The sequence below is a fragment of the Gracilinanus agilis genome, chromosome 5 (assembly GCF_016433145.1).
Source record: "Gracilinanus agilis isolate LMUSP501 chromosome 5, AgileGrace, whole genome shotgun sequence".
Taxonomy (NCBI): Eukaryota; Metazoa; Chordata; class Mammalia; order Didelphimorphia; family Didelphidae; genus Gracilinanus; species Gracilinanus agilis.
This window is the reverse complement of record NC_058134.1, coordinates 298,897,976-298,915,276: the sequence shown is the minus strand read 5'-3', so window position 1 is coordinate 298,915,276 and position 17,301 is coordinate 298,897,976. Positions and strand designations below refer to the sequence as shown.

The 17,301-nt window shown below is 55.3% G+C and overlaps 1 protein-coding gene across 1 annotated transcript; it reads left to right on the top strand.

Annotated features, from left to right (window-relative positions):
* Window positions 1-1,123: 1,123 nt before the first annotated feature.
* PHF21B (PHD finger protein 21B) lies at window positions 1,124-17,047 on the top strand. Its single transcript, XM_044679277.1, has 12 exons — window positions 1,124-1,135; window positions 1,210-1,302; window positions 5,200-5,535; window positions 6,169-6,309; window positions 8,212-8,263; window positions 9,379-9,455; window positions 10,159-10,213; window positions 10,769-10,791; window positions 12,526-12,684; window positions 14,178-14,253; window positions 15,363-15,466; window positions 16,563-17,047. The coding sequence occupies exons 1-12, from the start codon at window positions 1,124-1,126 to the stop codon at window positions 16,797-16,799; spliced, it is 1,365 nt and encodes a 454-aa protein (XP_044535212.1). The 3' UTR covers window positions 16,800-17,047.
* Window positions 17,048-17,301: the final 254 nt, after the last annotated feature.

Here is a 17,301-nt window from a genome sequence, read left to right as displayed (position 1 = left end):
AAATGTTTTGTAGTAATATTTACATAAATCTTGTCTTGATAAGTAGACTCCAAGTTTTTTTTTTACATTTTTGGGAATGGAATTTATTTCCAATAAAATATGATAATTTGCTTATTTTTAAATCATTGTAATTTTTGTTGCTTGTGTCTTTTTAGGTTTCTATAAATAAGCAATTAAATCTCCTATAAAGAGATATTTTTCCTCCTTTCTGATCACATTTATTTCCTCATTTTTTTCTTGTCTTACTACTTTACCTAGAATTTCTACAACTATATCAAATTATAATGTTAACATTTGATACCTTTAATTTACTCCTGATTTTATGGGAAAGGCTTCTAGTATTTCTCAATTACAAATAATACTTGCTCTTGGATTTAGATATGGGAAGCCAATAAGAGAATAGATAAAAATCTGAGACCCCTCTTTTGACCCCTTTTGTGATCCTTGTGATTTCTTGTTGAAAAGTATTGTGGCCTTATTGAAAAACTTTAAGTTCCTAGCAAACCTGAATTTAAAGGGTTAACACTGTTCTCCTTTGACCAGGAATGCTGCTGCCTGGTATAGCCAAGGCCAAAACCTTAGTGGGGGCAATTCAACCCTGAGAGGGATACTCCCCAACTTGGCTTCCTGATAAGAACCCAGTCAAAATTCAGCCTTGGCCTTGGTCTATTCTGAAGCCAATGTTTTGTGTTTTGATGTGACATAATTTGTAACTTCTGCGCATCTGCAAAGTTTCGGCGGGGTTCTTTGGTGTGAAATGAGTCTTGAAATATATATAATAAACTCCATGTTCCTGGAGCCAGAGCTGGAAGCATGAGGTAAAAGACAACTCCCTTGGCCAGTCCTTATTTCCTTATCAACTAAACTGTCCTTATCAGATTATCAGAGATGATGAAGAGACCTCGACATTTAGATTCTTACCAAGGCCCTTAACTAAAAATACTGGACATTTTGCCTTTGACCTCTGCTACCTAAAATAACTGTCATACCTTGTAATGATATATAGCCTTAGTGTCTTCATCTTTGAAGTAAAGAGATATAACTTTTTCATCTATAAGCCCCCTCCCAACTCTGCCATCCCTTGTTCTAAGACTCCTCCCATGTTTTCATTCTCTGCTGGATTATGGACGTAGTGGTAACTGCATCCCAGACACCTGACTTTGGTCCCTCAGAGCTCTCATTTTCTACTCTCTCTGCTTTCTCCCTCAGGCCTTGGGCACCATTGCGGCGGTGCCCATTAAAGTTCCTCAGGTCAGCTCCTTGCACAGGTTGGCAGGGCAAGGACCAGCAGCGCTACCTCAGGTAAAGAGTCAAGACTTTTTTGTGTGTGTACATTTTCCTCTTTCCTTTGATAGCCACCTTGGTGATGGGACCCCACTCCGTGCAGCCTCTGAGAGTTACCCTGCTCCTGTCAAAATGCCAGGCCTGGACTATCTTTTCCTGGCAATCTTAGGGAATGGGGATTCTACCTAATCTGGCCCCATCAAGCAGGATAAGAAAGGAGCTGGACCCGCAGAATGCAGCAGATGAGCAGAGAAAGCCCAGCAAAGACTCTGTGTTGGAAGTGTGGCCAAGTGGACAGAGCCGAGACTCACAGCACTTTAAGATCACAGACACCAGTGTTTTCACTTCACAAAGGAGGACATGGAAGCCAGAATGGAGAGTACATGTGCCCAGTCACAGAGCCTGGATTTAAGCATTGGGGTCCAACTCTTAGATTTGCTACTTTCTCCATTTTGTCAAGCTACCCCCAGGCTGGAGATGAGGAGGGGGGACTTGGAATGAACACAGTTCAGAACTGGAAGGAACCATCAAGATGGCTTTGGCCATTCCCCTTGTAGAGGGACGGAGAAGAAATTGAGGTGTTGAGAGGCAAAGCAAATGCCAGATGGTAGCATCGTTAGAACTAGATATGAATTTGGGGCCTCAAACATCTCACTCCAAATCTGTCTCTCTGTTCACTGTGTTTCACTTAATTTTGTCTAATCCCCTGGGCCCCTAGGAACGTGTATCTCCCTCCTCCAGCCCTTCCTGGGGGGAAACTTGTGGGCTTTTGGAAGGAGCACATCTGTTTCCTCATGGAAGCCCCCATTTGTGAATCCACACCTGTGTTCTGGAGGCTGTGAGTGTGGAGGGGGTGTGCGCACACACACCATACATGCACATATTAGTGGGGAGTGGAGTGTTGATTTGGGGTCCTCTAAGGAGTCAGAGTGGCTTGGGCACCAGGATGCTTGCAGTCCCCTGACCCTATCTCTTAACCTCATAAGACAGCAGTCACGTCAAAAGATAATGAGTCGGGGCAGCTGGGTAGCTCAGTAGATTGAGAGCCAGGCCTCGAGACAGGAGGTCCTAGGTTCAAATCCGGCCTCAGACACTTCCCAGCTGTGTGACCCTGGGCAAGTCACTTGACCCCCATGGCCCACCCTTACCACTCTTCCACCAAGGAGCCAATACACAGAAGTTAAGGGTTTAAAAATTAAAAAAAAAAAAAAAAAAGATAATGAGTCACTGTAGGCAGCATCCCTCTGCTAGCAATCAATCAAGAAACATTGAATGAATTGCTTACTGCATGCCAAGCCCTGGGGATGCTTAGCCAAAAATGAGGCAGTCCCTGCCCTCACGGAGCTTAAATTCTAATGAGGAGACAAAAGGCACATGTAGAAATAGATACAGACTCTCTGGAAGATGAATACGAGGTAATGTGGGAAGAAGGAGGGAAGGGGGCTCGAGGGAGTCATTTTGTAGCAAAGGGGGTTTCCCGAGGGGCACGAGGAATTCTAAGAGGCAGAGTCGAGCGGTGAGAGCGTCCCAGGCGTGAGGGACAGCCAGCACAAAAGCACCCTGATCAGAGATGGAGAGTCAGGTATGAAGAACAGCCGTGAGACCAGTGTTATTGGGTCATAGATTATGTGGAGGAACTAAAGTATAAGAAGACTGGTAAAGTGGGAAGGTGGCCAACTTGTGAAAGGCTCGAAAATCCCAAAAGAAGAATTTGCCTCTCCTTATAGAACTTAAAGATCCTTGAAATTAGGACCTGTTGGGTCTTTTTCCTGGACTTCAAAACGCCATTTGACACACAAGTTCTCAATTAATGCTTATTGGCTAATTAATATTCAATCCTAGAGTTAAAGGGAGCCCCCTCTTTGCTAGGGGATGAGGTGGTCAGGAGAGAATGGCTGAAAACCGGGGAAGGGAAAGGTGTCCTCTCACCTGGATGCCATGAGACATGTGTCCACTTGGTCACTTCATGCCAACAGGGAAGATTTTCCTTGGGAAAAAACCAGCCTCCTAGAAAGAATCCTGCTTCTCCTTCCTACCGATGCTGCCTGGAGTAGCACCGAGTTACAAATGATCGCCAAGTCGCTGGTGTGCTGCGGAATCGCTGCTAAATAGGAAAACCAACAAATATTAATTATGAGATTGCTATTCAGTACAAACAGTAATTAGATCTTGAAATCTCCCCGTCCCCATCAGCTGGCATCCCCAGGAGCCCATTCTTGACAGCCCTGCCAAGCGGAGAGTCTTAGAAGCAGAGCATCTCCCACTGGGAATCGTGGCAGCCAAACCTCTTGGACCCTCTCGTGCTCGGGACCACAGAGCCGGGACACGGAGGCTTCAGAACTCAAAAAGATAATTTGGGCAGTGGAGGCAGGTGTCAGCCGCATCGTCTCCACACTTCAGGGACGAGCCGTGGCTGCTCCTGGGTTGGGAGGATGTCTGTGAGGGACCAGAGGCATCTGCAGGGAGGCCGTTCCTCCCTGTTCCATTGTGTAGGGATAAGTGGAGAGTGTGAACCTTCGGCCTTCATCCCCCAGAAGTCCCTTAGGATTTCCCAAAATTCCCTTTAATCTCCTGTTTGTGTGGTTGCAGTATTGTGTTATGAGTTCTGTAGCTCCTCCCTCTTTCTCGAGCGAGCTGAATAGCCAGGCCTCTTACTTTAGTTATTATTAATAAACTTTTTTAATACGATACTTGGGATATTGGATCATCCACATTAAATACAGAATCCCCGAGCCAGGCAGCAGCCCTGTTCGGTACGAGCTCCTTGAGAGCAGGGCTCATTTAGTGTTTTGCTTTTGTACTCTCGGTGCCCGTTACAGTGCTTGGCGCCTAATAAATGCTTGTTGGCTGACTGATGTCTTAGGCGCTTAATAAAAGCTTGTGGAGGGATTCATCAGAATGGAGGAGAGGAAATGCGAAACATGATCCATGGAGCAGAGCCTTGGAGGTCTAGAGGTCGTCATAGGTAGGGGCAGTGGATAGTCCTGAGTTCAAATGCTGTTTCATACGTTTGGAAGCTGATTGAATCTGGGCAGCTTCCTTCAGCTTTCTGCTGCCAAGCAGGGATAGTCGTCCTACCAGCCTCAGAGAGCTGCTGTGAGGATCCCATGAGGTAGCCTGTAGGGAAAGCCTTCGAGGGCTCCGGAAATCCAGCTGCCCTCCAGCGTCGTCGCCGACTGAAGGAGGGCTTCTGTCAGGTTTCCCATCTGTCCTCGAGGACGGAACAGGGTCGGAAGATCTGTGTTCGAATCCGAGCTCTGACCTGGGCTAGCAGGTGATCACGGCACCTCCCAGGCTGGTGGTAAGAGCCAAATGAGGTCGTATTTGCTCAGAGGCTGCCCCAAAGCAGGCACTTAGAAGTGCTTCTTCACTCTCCTCCCCCCTTCTTCTTTGGACAAAGATCTGAGGCTCCCTCCCAGACCCCCCTGGACGCATTCACACAGGCGCCGTTCCTGGCCTTGGCCACAAGGGGGCAGGCGGCCCTCAGCGTTTGGCTGCTGTTTGGCGGCTGGGCCTGGCCAGTGCTGGGGAGCCTTGCTGGGCCCCCAGACGGAGCAGCCATGGCCAGACGCCTGCAGCTCCGTCAGGAAGACCACTGCAAGGTGGCCCGGCTCAGCCCCGCTCGTCTGGGCCGATGGGGTCAGAGGGTGGGAGGGAGGCTGGCAGGGTGGGAAGGAGCCCCCGGAGGACACTTGGGCCTCTGGCCTGTCCCTCAAGCTCCCCGCAGGCTGGCACCACCCTGTGCGTGGCGGCAGCCCGGGCCGGATGCACGGGGGTCCCCTTGGCGTCTCCGGGCCTCTCCGGGCCCCGCTGCCGGCCTGCCCTCTCTGGCTCAGTGGGACCTCGCGGGCCCCCGATGAGCGCTGACCGGGGCCGGACGCTGTTGGGGTCTGAGTGTGGATCTACCTTCCCCAGGTCAGGCCAAAGACCCTGATTCCCGACAGCCTTCCCGTCTCCCCCTGCCGGGAGCGCCCGTCCAAGCAGACGGCGCCCTTCCAGAAGGCGGCCGTGGTCAGCATCAAGAACCCGGGGCCGGCCCTCCCCATCTCCAACAACACCGTCGGCCAGCCCGGGGCCGAGCCCGCCGCCCTGCCCTCCTCCCTGAGCGGGGCCGGGGTCGCCTATGCCATCATCTCCACGTCCCCCAGCAATGCCGCCTCCTCCATCAAGCCCAGCTCCGCCACCGCCGCCGTCTCCGTGGTCAGCGACAGCATCAAGGTTCAGCCTCTCCTCATCAGTGCCGACAACAAAGTGAGTGAGCCTGCCTGGGGGCCACGGAGGGGGGAGCAACCTGGGGGAGCCCTGAATTGGAGTCAGACGGATGAGCTGGCTCCAAACCCGAAAGACGTGGGTTCAAATCCTGCCCGAAGGTTAGAGCTCTGCTTTCAGTTCTGCCTTGATAAATCAAGCCTCCGCTCCCCTGCGTGGTGAGCATCCTCCTATGCGTGGACACAGGCTGCCTTTATAGGTTGGTTGGTTTCCCGTCCAAGAGGTCATTTTTAGGGATGGGGCATATTCAGGAGAGGCCGAGAGTCACCACATTGTGACAGTGTGAAGACAGACCTCGGAGATTCCAGTCAGAGCTGGAGGGTGGATGGGCCTCAGGACAGACATTGCCAGGGCTCAGAAGGGCCTTACACTAGAGTATAAGACCAGAGAGGGCCTTGGGACAGGGGATGCCTTAGAGGCCGCTGAGCCTCCCTGCCTCCCCTCCTTCACTTACAGACGAGGAGAGTGAGTCCCAAGGAGAACTAGTAGCTTGCCCAGGATGATGAAGGTCATTAACATTATTGATGGGGTTTGGATCCAGGGTGAGACCAAGTGACTGACTTGCTGGGAGGAAGTTTTCCAACAGCTGCCTCATCATGGTGGTCTTCCTTCCAGGTCATCATCATTCAGCCTCAAGTTCAGACCCAGCCTGACTGTAAGGCAGAGACACAGAAACCTTCAGAAGAGTCGTCTCAGGGAGCCCAGGCCTCTAAAAAGAAAAAAGAAGCACCTCCTGAGGCCCAGGAGAATCCTGAGGTCAGTGGACCCCTTGTCTCCCTGCCTGGGCTGCATCCTCCTCTTCTGCCCCACCTGAATTGTAGTTGCCAAGAAGAGAGAGAACGGGGTGACCAAGAAATAGAAGGCAGAGACAGAGGAAGTTTGGTCTCCCCCCAATGGCTGTCCTCACTTCTGAGATGCAGGATAAGGGAACTCTTGGGGAAGCTCATTGAGGGTAGGAAAGTCTCTGTTCTGAGACTGCCAGAGCCCCTGGGACACTCACAGGAACAGAACTGCTCTGAACCCCTTACAGGCCCAGCCACCTCTTATATGGAGGTGAGGGCAGCTCCATCTCTATAAACAGGCAACTTTAAGCAAATGAGTGACAGCCTTAGAGAATCCTGGCCTGGGGATCCTTGTTCTGGAGCACATCACAGAACGTCTGTAACGTGGGGACAGACTGAGATCATAAAATCCAAGAGCAGTCCGAGGTCCCAAGCCGGAGCTCCTTCAAGGTCAAGTTTGAAGGTCACAGGAAGTTCTTTCCACTTTTAAAGACTATTCCTTTTGTCACTTCCTGTGCCTTCCTTCCACTTTACGTGGACCAATTGCAGCTATAGCTTTGCTTAGGACTGCCCAGGGGCAGTCAGTCGATTCTGATTCATCACCCACTATTGCACACACGGGTCACAGACCTCCCCATACTTAAAGATAAGTGGGGTGTGTATGCTTCTGGTGATTAAACCTAAAAATGGGCAGGGGGAAGTGGATCCCATCTTCACAAGACTTTGAGGGTCCCTGTGTCCCAGTTTGTCACCCTGCAGCTAATCAGGGGATGCCTATGGTAGAACTTAGCTAAACTGCTTCCATACTCTAAGATTTTCTAGCTTGATGGTATAGTCAGAGTCCAAAACTCCTCCCACCTCTGATATTCCCTGTAACCTCCCCCCCCCCCAGTCCTGACATTCCAGTTCTAAGGCATCTCCTGGTTTTTACATGTCAGGGTTTTATTGGCCTCAGAAATGAGACTTCCTAATGTCCCTGAGCCTGTTTGTCACCATGGGAGGGAGGTCACCAGGTCATCACTGCCCTAATAGTAATCCAATCTTTGCTTTTTCCCTCCTACCACCTGAACCTCCAGGGAAAGTTCCTGAGCCAGTTTTCTTTGTTTCTTTAAAGTAAATTCTGGTTGATTATTGTGCATTTATACAATTAGTGTAATTACATCTAATGACATAATTAGTGTAAATTCATTTAATGACTTAAATAGAACTTGCAATTACAACATGGAATGGCCTTGTAAAAATCCTTATGAAAGTTTATTTTTGTGAGAAGGCTGTGTGCACTGTATATGTGTGTGTGAAAGAGAGAGGCAGAGACAGAGACCCAGAGCTATAGAAAGAGAGACACAGGGAAGTAGAGACAAAGAGAAATAGAGATAGAGACAGAAAGACAGAGAGAAAGGAGAGAAAATGTGAAAGACTGTAGAAGAGAGAGAGAGAGAGACAGAGAGAGACAGAGAGAGAGAGAGAGAGGGAGAACATTTACACTTGAGGTGGGATTTGAACCCAGTTCCTCTGACCACAGAGCCAGGACTTTTTGCACTGGACACTGGACCACACTCCTCTCCTTCCCCCACTCCAGAACCAATTCCATTCCATTTCACGACAGTGTACTATACAGACAAGCCAACTTTCACTAGTCCTTAGAGAGCCAACTCTGCCAGAGAAATAAAAATGCCGCTGAGTTCTAGAAGCTTGATTGTGCAGAGTGTCTTTGGGGTGACTGTCTCATCCCAGAAAGGGAAGTCCAGCCGAGGCCTGAATCAAGCATATTCACCTTCTCCAAAGGGCTTTTGATGTCTGGGGAGGGATGACTTCAAGGTCTTGGGACAAGAGTCTGTGGCCAGACTGATTCTTCTCTGTCTGTTTCTTCCCTCAGAAAATTGCCTTCATGGTAGCATTAGGCCTGGTCACAGCAGAGCACTTGGAAGGTAAGATGTCCGAGGCCCTTCCTTCCTGTCCTAGCTCAGTGATCCAGGCCATGGGGAGGAGGGCTCCTGATGTCAGGGCAGGTGCCAGGAGCCCCTACCGCCTTCCGTGTGCACACAGTGTGGGGGACAACAAGGGCGAAGGAAGGGAATTGGGCCTCACCAGTGTTCCTGAGGGCCGGCGGGACGGGCCAGACCTGGAGCGTGGCTCTGGGAGAGTGCGGATCTCTGAGGGGCTGGGCTGGGAGACAAATGTAGGGGAGGAAAACCAGGAAATATCAGGAAAAGCTCAGGGAGGTCGTTAAGACAGAAAGATCTTTTGCGGGAATTTAAGAAAGAGCGTCTGGGAAGAAATCTTGGATCTTGGGAAATGGGCCGCGCTGCTCCAGGAAATGCCCTCAAAGCGCAGATTGTGGTTGGAAAGATGACGGCTCGACTTGGGGGAAGGGCAGTAAGAGGCGGAGCTCCCCGTGTGCCAGACGGTGTGCGCATGGTTCACACACTGCACAGATAGGCGTGTGTGTGTGTCCTTGGATGAGCCCTTCCAGGAGTGGAAGTTATTCTGGCGAGGAGGCGGCCGTCTTGTTCTCGGCCCCAAAAAGCACAATGAGGGAGGGCGAGTTCTGGCGCTTCCCAGCCATCGGATATCCAGGAAGAGACGGAGCGGCTTCGCCATGGGGCGCAGCGATTCCCAGAGTGGGCGCTGCCGCCCCCGGCGGCCATGGCCTCGCTTTTATTGCCCGACATTCTCTCCTAGTTCAGTAAATAGTTTCATCCTGTCCAGGCGCTGAGGAATGTTTTTTCTGGAAAGGGGGCGGGAGGCCAGAAAAGCTTGGGAACCCCCGATGGAGTGAGTTCCCCATCATTGGCGTGATCGAAGTAGGGGCTGCCCCAGAGGGGATTCCTGCAAATCCCGAGCGAGGCCCGGTCCAGTCGCTCGCCCCAGGCCTTGGTGGCTGCCCCGGCCCTGGGTGTGGCTTCGGGACGGCGGCATGTCCTGGGGAGTCCCTGCCAGCTGCCGGACTCTCCGCGGGCAGGGGAGTGTCTGAGAAGATGGCGACGTGTCAGGAAAGACGGACATGGACGGGCCTGGGGATGATTTTTATCTGCCCTTCCAGAAATCCAGAGCAAACGCCAGGAAAGGAAAAGGAGGAGTACAGCAAACCCGGCCTACAGCGGCCTCCTGGAGACCGAGGTGAGTGAGGGGGGCCCTGCCAGGGTCCGGCCATCTCCCCGTCCCCACCTCCCGAGAGCCCTCCGGGCTGTCGCCGCTCGTCCTAGAGAACCCAAAGAGTCCAGCTAAGGGCCCCGGACAGGGCGCTGCTCGCAGGTCCCGCCCGGGATGACGAGGGCCGCACAGGCACCCCCCGCACTCCGTGTCCTCGCCCGGAGCATGCGCGGCCCCCTCACGCGGCTCCCGAGGCCACATGTAGAACTGAAAGGGGCCCCGGAGACCAGCGTCCCCCCTTCTCTGGACAGAACCATTGCAGTGAAATGACTTGCCCGGGCGAGCAGGACTGGCACCCAGAGCCTCCGACCCGGCGCCCAGCTCTTCCCAGGGCCCCGGAAGCGGCTGTTGTCCAGCCAGCGGTCCTGGCATCGACTCAGGACTCGGCCCTCCCGGGGCCTAAGGCTGGGAGGCTCCTGGGGGAGGCGTCCGCAGCGGGAGGGGGAAGCCCGGGTCCCTCTGGCCCTCCGGCCCCTGGGCTCGCCCCAGCCCTCTGCTGGTCTTCCTCGAGTCTTGGCAGAAGAGGCGGGAAGGGAAGGTCTGGAGCAGGGGACGAGGAGCCGGACACCCACGAGGGATGCTCCGGGCCTCGCAGGGCAGAGGAGGGGGCGGGGGGAGGGGAGAGCCAGGGGGTGGCCACGCGGGATCACGCGGGCTTTCTCCTCCGCAGAGGAAGCGCCTGGCGTCCAACTACCTGAACAGCCCCCTGTTCCTGTCCAGCAGAGGTAAGAAGGGCCTGCTGGGGCCTGTTTGGGGCTCACTCGGGCCCCTGGCGGCCCCCGACTCCTTGCAAGAATGTGAGCCAAACCCCTAAAGACGTCCAGACCCCGCAACCAATTGTGTCCCCTGCCTCTCCCCTGCCGCCTTGGGCGGTTAAAGGGCACTCACGGTCCTCGCGCCCAGCCCCGGCCCTGCCAGCCCAGCAGATAGTGGGTAAAGGGGGGGCTGCGGCTCGGGGGAGCGGGCGGTGCCTCGGAATCCACCCCGCAGGGCCACACGAGCGCGGCCTGCCGGCCCTCCGAGGTCAGCGTCGGCCGGATGGCCCCTCTCTGGGCCTCAGAGCTCGGCGGCTACGTGAGGGGAGGCAGAGGACAAGCTCCTGGTCCTTCCATCGCGGCCACCTGGGGCCAGGCTTGCAGCCCCTAAGGCGCCCCCCACCCTCCCGGCCTTCACTCCTTAGCTGGGCCTGAGCTGCTCCCCTCCTCGGCCCCACCCTCAGGCCCCCTCACTGACCTCTTCACTCTCCACTAACTCTTGTCTGCCCTTCTTCCATGCATTAGCAAATGAGGATCCTTGCTGGAAGGTATGTGCTACCCAATGGGAAACCCCTCGTGTGAGCGGGTGTGTGTCTGTGTGTGTGAGTGGGTGTGTGCGTGAGCGGATGTGTGTGAGCTTGTGTGTGCGTGTGTGCGTGTGTGTGAGCATGTGTGTGAACTTGTATGTGTGAGCGGGTGTGTGTCTGTGTGTGTGAGTGGGTGGGTGTGAGCGTGTGTGTGTGAGAGCATACGTGTGAGCATTTGTGTCTGTGTGTGAGTGTGTGTGAGCGGGTGTGTGTGAGCGTATGTGAGCATGTGTGAGTGTGTGTGTGAGAGCATGCATGTGAGCATTTGTGTCTGTGTGCGAGTGTGTGAGCGTGTGAGTGGGTGTGTGAGTGTGTGTGTGTGAGCATGTGTGTGTCTGTGTGAGTGTGTGTGTGAGCATGTGTGTGTCTGTGTGTGAGCGTGTGTGTGTGTAAGAGACAGACAGACAGACAGACGGAGGGAGGGAGGGAGGGAGCGAGAGAGAGTGAGAGGGCGCCTTGGGGGCTTGGTGTTTGGGCACCCTCCGCTCCTCGGTTCCAGAATGTTCTGGGAGGCAGACGGGATTGTGGGAAAGCCCTCCCGGGCCACGGGCAGCCTCGGGAGAGGCGGGGTCCTACGGGCAGCCTGAGGTCTCTTGCGGCTGAGGCCTGGAGGCTCCGGACTCGTACCTAGTTGTCGTCCGGGCAGCGGTTCGTCCTTTAAAATCTGCCCCAACGAAGGCGCCGCTGGAGCCATGGCGGGACTCCCACCTTCTGGGAACTTTCCAAGGCTTTGGGCTCTGCCTCTCGGACATCCAGAGGCAGCTCCAGGCCCATGGACGTCCGTCATGGATGTGGGGCGCCCAAGGCTGGCTGCGGGGTGAGGCGGTTCCTAGCCCCGGCCCCGGCCCCGGCTGGCTGTGGCATTGGGCGAGGCCCCCCAGCGCCGTGAGCCTTAGTTCCTCCTCTTAGTTGCCCTCCGTGTCTAGCTGCCAGCTGGTCGTCAGAGGCCGCAGGAGGGTCTCGGCTCCTCTGGCTAAGGTGCTTGCAGAGCCACAAAGCCCTCACCTCTCACTGGCCAGCACCCGAAAGGGTCGGAGGGCTCGGCTGCGAGTCCAAAGCTCACCTCCTAACTTTGGCAAATCACGGCCCCTGTCGGGCCTCAGTTTCCTCCCCTGTAAAGTAGTGGGACTGGACGATCCCTAAGGACGCTGCCAGCTCCGTCCTGTCAGCGCCATCGCCCAGGAGGGGAGAGGAGGGCTTCGACCAGCAGCCCAGCTCCCTGGCTCGTTTTCATCAGATCCAGGTGTAAGAACTCTTCCTCCCACTGCACGGAGGCTGAGGGCAGCCTCGGCTGGACGGGGGAAGGAGCTTCCTGACTTCAGGGCCCGGAAGGCGCCAGGCACCTTCTTGTCCTGAGTGGGCCCCAGGGTTAGGGTTAAGGTGCCCTGGATACGGAGCCAGCGGACCTGACTTCCAACGCCAGCCCTGCTCTTGTCCTCTGGCGCCTCGATTTCTCCATGAGGAGTTTGGACGAGGGCCTTGCCAGCTCCCGTCCGAGCTTGGGCAGCCCTGAGACTTGGCCCCAAGTTCTGTCTCCCTCAGGGACCAGGGGCTGGAGCTGGGCCGTGGCGAAGGCACGTTTGTTCTTTCAGTCTGGCCCCTTCTTACTGCCTGCGCCTTGGAGAGAGCCGGCCCAGCCCGGGGACTCGTCCTGCTGCCCCCCTCTAGCTTCAACCTTCCCCCTCTGTCTTTCAGAATGAGATCCCCCACGAGGAGGTGTGTGTGATATGTAAGAGAGGCGCCGACCTGCAGCCTTGTGGCACCTGCCCAGGAGCCTACCACCTCAGCTGCCTCGACCCCCCACTCAAAACTGCACCCAAGGGTGTCTGGGTGTGCCCCAAGTGCCAAGAGAAGGTAGGGTTGGGCAGGGGCAGGGAGAGCAGAGACGTACCTAGGTAGGGCAGGGGAGGAGCCCGGCACTGGACACGGGGGGAAGGAGTCAGGGAGGGCCTATTTCTCCAAATGGCTCTAGAAGACAATGCTGGACCCAGGGGTGAGCATATCCAGAAGAGAAGCTCCTTAGGGGTAGCGGCTTTAGGCTGAGGGGTCCTGGAGAAGAGAAGACTCTGGACACTCAAGACTGCCATGGAGAAGAGGGTCATGCCCTGGCGCCAGAGGACAGAGATTTGGGCTAGCCTTTCCCAGCTCGGGACAAAAGATTCCCCTCCATTCACTGGCCTCTGGCCAAACACCTTTACTAGCTATTCTCAAGATGCAGTTTTTCTCTCCCATCTCTAGGCCTTTGTTCTACATCATGCCAAGAATTCTCTCTCCCTCCCTCTCTCCCTCTCCCCCCCCCCCTCTCTCTCTCTGTCTCTCTCTCTGTCTCTCTGTCTCTGTCTCTCTCTGTCTCTCTGTCTCTCTCTCTGTCTCTGTCTCTGTCTCTCTCTCTCTTCTCTCTCTCCTCTCCCTCTCTCCTCTCTTCACTTCTTTGTCTCTGCCTATCTCTCCTGTGTCCCCTCTCTCTCTCTCTCTCTCTCTCTCTCTCTCTCTCTCTCTCTCTCTCTCTCTCTATCNTCTCTCTCTCTCTCTCTCTCTCTCTCTCTCTCTCTCTCTCTCTCTCTGTCTATCTCTGTCTCTCTGTCTCTCTGTCTCTCTCTCTCTCTTTCTCTCTCTCTCTCTCTCTCTCTCCCCCTCCCTCTCTCTTATTTTCTCTCTCTCCTCTCTTCGCTTCTTTGTCTCTGCCTATCTCTCCTCTGTGTCCCCCCTCCTCTCTCTTTATTTCTCTGTCTTTTCTCCCTTCTTTGTCTCTCTGACTCTCTTCTCTCTCTTCACTTCTTTGTCTCTCCTTGTCTCCCCTCTCTTCCCTCTCCATCCTTTCTCTGTATCTCTGTGTCTCTGGTCTAGTGCCTGCCCGGCATCCAGTAGGTACTGAGTATTGCTGGGAGTAAAGGCTTCCCAACATTGGAGCTGTCCAAAGAATGGACATCCCCTTCTCTACACACCAGGGCCTCTGTCTCCCTGTGTACGTGGGGAGGGCAGCAAGAACTTGAGTCAGACAAGCAGACCCTGTGTTCTAACTATGTCCTGTCTGGTCTCCGGCCTTCCTCCCTCTGGGCCCAGCTTCCCCTGGGAGCTGTCTAGTTTGTTCACAGCCTCCTCAATCGAGGCCAGATTGGCCTGGCTTGGCTCAGGGCTAGATAAGCTGTCCGGGGATCTGGGTGGCAGAAGAATCGGGTCTCACCACCGATCTCCTCCGGACCTATTGGTGTCGGCCGCCCTGAATTCCTGGGCCGGGGAAGGTGGGCTCGTGCCAATGTCCCACAAGCCGTCCTGCTCAGGCCTCACCTCCTGGGGTCCCTCCTGGACCCGATCCTCTCACCTGCTCCTTCCCATCTCTCTTTCAGGTATTGAACAAAGATGAAAACGTTCCCTGGACAGGAATGCTGGCCATTGTTCACTCCTACGTCACCCACAAAACAGGTAGGAGGCTGGCCGGGCTGGCCTCGGGCAGAGAGAAGAAGCGATTGCTCCTCGATGGGGGTCTGCCCTGCCCCGGCCTCCTGCCTCCTGGGGCCCTGAGTAGCCCCAGCTGGGTCTGGCTCCATCTCCCGGGAGGTGTGGGAAGGGACTCTGGCTGAGAGCGCGCTAGAACAGAGGAAAATACCAATGGTTCCTGGCAGGGACCTCGGGGGCCACCAAGCCTTCCCTGTGCAGAGGACAGGACTGAGGCCTGGGGAGGGGAAGGGACTTGCTTACTGGAGCTCCCGGGGCAGAGCTAGGAGTAAATCCAGGCCTGGACCCTCCCCTTCTGTGCCCAGAGCTCCCTCCTCCCAGAGCCCTGGGCCATCTTTGGACACAGGAATGGCTGAGGCCCACGGAGGGCCCACAGGAGCCCAGACTCGTTCGGGGTTCCCTCCACCCCTGACTTTTTCCTCCTCTGTGGTGGCTCACACACTGCCCTCTCGAGATCGGGTGGCACCGTGGTACAGCCCACAGCTGCTCAAGAGAGGGCAGAGCAGTGTAGGCCGCTGTCCGCCCTGGGCAGAGGAGGCTGAGAGGCTGATTCCTTTTGGGGCCCTAGAGGCAGGGACAGGGCTGGTGGGTGTTAGAGAAACCTACCTTGGGGGGCCCGAGGTCAGCCCCCTCTTCTCTCTGGTCCACCTTAAGTGAAGAGCTGGTGTGGGGCCTCTCAGGGGCTTCCAAGGTCTCTTCCCGGTGAGACCAGCGTCTTTTGAACCCAGCCGTCAGCATGTAGCGATGGAAGGCTCAGGGCAGTGGCCACCACCCCATTTTACAAGGGAGGAGACTGCGGCTTATAAGATAGAAGAACGGGCCGAGGAGCCCCCGCTGAGATGAGCCGGGGTTCTCCGACATGAACCCAAAGTTCTGGCCATGTTTCGGGCCTCTCCTGTTCTTTAGGCCCGGGGCCAGGGGAGTGGGAGCTCGACCCAAAGGTCTCATCATCCCCGCACTCGGTCCCGGTGCCATTCCGACTTCAGGGAAGCCCAGAGCCGGTCAGTCGTCTCGTGCCAGCCCTTCTGGAGCCTGTGACTGACCCAGGGCTGGGGTGGGGCCTTCTTGTGTCCTAGTCAAAGAAGAGGAGAAGAGAAACCTCTTAAAGAGGGGCAGCGAGCTGAAGAATGAGCACAGGCAGCTGGAAGAGAAGGATCGGCTCCTGAGCACCGCTGTGAAGGTGAGCTCTGGGACGGGCGGCCCACGGCCTCCAGCCCAGCAGCATCAAGTCCGAGCCAGCCTCGTCCTGCCTCACAAGCCCAGCTCGGGGCAGGCTGGCCTCCTACCTGGCCTCCAGCCTCTCCCCTCGGGGGTAGCCAGAGGGATCCAAGATGGAAGCTGCAGGCTCTCTCTTCATGAGTCCTCCATTTAGCACCCGTCCCTGCTGGGTGCGGGGGAAGATGGAAGCTTTAGCGAGGCGTGGAATGTTGCCCCAACAGTAGTCGTTCGCCCCACACTTCCCGGGCACCGGCCGTGTGCAGAGCGCTGCTCTGGGGCAAACGCAGAGTTTAGAAAAGACAGGAGGATGCTTGTGAGATCCCAGGGCCGACCCTAATCACTTAGAATCCTGGAAGAGAGCTGGGGGGGGGGGGCAGCTTTTTCTCTGGATTGCTTTTAACTTTTCAGTAAGCTTTCAGGCCCTAAAACACCCTGGAATCCTTTTTGTAGGAAATGTCGTTGAGTGCTTCCCCCTCTTGTTCGGAGCCATTGAGGTTTTGAACCCAAGCGCTGGACTTTACATTTGGCAAAGTAAAAGCCCACCTCGCGAGGGCCAGATGCGTCGTCCAGTCTGTTTCACCTGGATCTGTCTGGAAGGACAGACAGTCTGTCAGGGTCGTGGCTGGTTTCGCTTCTCTCCCACCACAGAGGAGTCCCCGTAGCTCCTGTTCCCAGACCCCTTTGGGCGTACAAAAGCCTTTCTGAACAATAACCCCAGGAAATGGGCTACATGCCAACCAGCCTCTGTTCTACAGCTGGGGAAATTGGGGCGCAGGTCCAGGCAGGACCACACTCACCACCAATAAGCAGCAGAGCAGGTTCCCATAGCTGGATCCCACCTCCCCCCCCCCGCGGGCTTTTCTGGGGTATCTGTTGGGCGGATGGGGGGGGATGGCTCTGCCATGGTACACGCCATAATTACTACCTGGGTCTTCTTGCCTTCAGGCCAGGGTGGGGCTCCAAACTCCATCCCACAGTGGCCAACTGAGGGACAGAAGGGAGGACAAGGCCACCACGCAGGGTGACATCTTTCTCTTCTCTCTATTCCCCTCGGACAGAAATGCCTGGAGCTCAAGACCAGTCTGCTCGCCCAGCGGAAGGGGGCCCAGTCATCCCTGGAGCGGCTCCGGGCTCTCCTCCGGTTGATACAGAATGAGCAGATGCTTCAGGTCACCATGACCACCACTACTGCCTCTGCCTCCTCCCTCCTGGCTGTGCCTTGGATCAAGCCAGCCTCCACCTCCGCCACAATGGCCATGCACACAGCCCTCCAGCAGGCCCAGGGGAACAACTGAGGCCCAGTGAGGAGTGGACCCCATGGGGTGAGGGGCGCTGGGGAGTGGGCATCCAGACCATGAGCCTACACAAAGACCCACCTGTCGCACATCCCCCTTGGAAGGGGCCAGCTCCTTAGTGGACCTCCGGTCACCTATGGCTATTTGCTTCTGTCCTCTGGTCAAGATGTCATGAAAAAAGAGAAGGAAGGAAAGGAGGGGAGGAGAATGAGGGGCAAGAGAGAAAAAAGGGAGAAAAGGAGGGAGCAAGGAACGGAAGAAAGAGGGAAGAAGGGAAGGATCGTAGGGATGAAAGGAAGGAAAAAGGAAAGAAAGAAGGAACAGACACATGGAAATCTTCTTCCACCTAGCGATGAGCAGGCATCTTGATAGGGGTTTAGTTGGGAGAGAATTTAAAATACAAGACTTAGTTGATTATTAGTAAAGGTAGTTGGCTTTAGAGCCACCTGGGGTAAGAGAAATCGGGGAGCAACCTTTCCTGGGACCCCTCCAGCGAAGGGAA

Bases quoted from the DNA above. Each gene is read 5' to 3' on its own strand.
- PHF21B (XM_044679277.1), top strand. The intron at 6,310-8,211 runs GTCAGTGGACCC...TTCTTCCCTCAG, and splicing joins AGGCCCAGGAGAATCCTGAG to AAAATTGCCTTCATGGTAGC. The intron at 9,456-10,158 runs GTGAGTGAGGGG...TCTCCTCCGCAG, and splicing joins GCGGCCTCCTGGAGACCGAG to AGGAAGCGCCTGGCGTCCAA.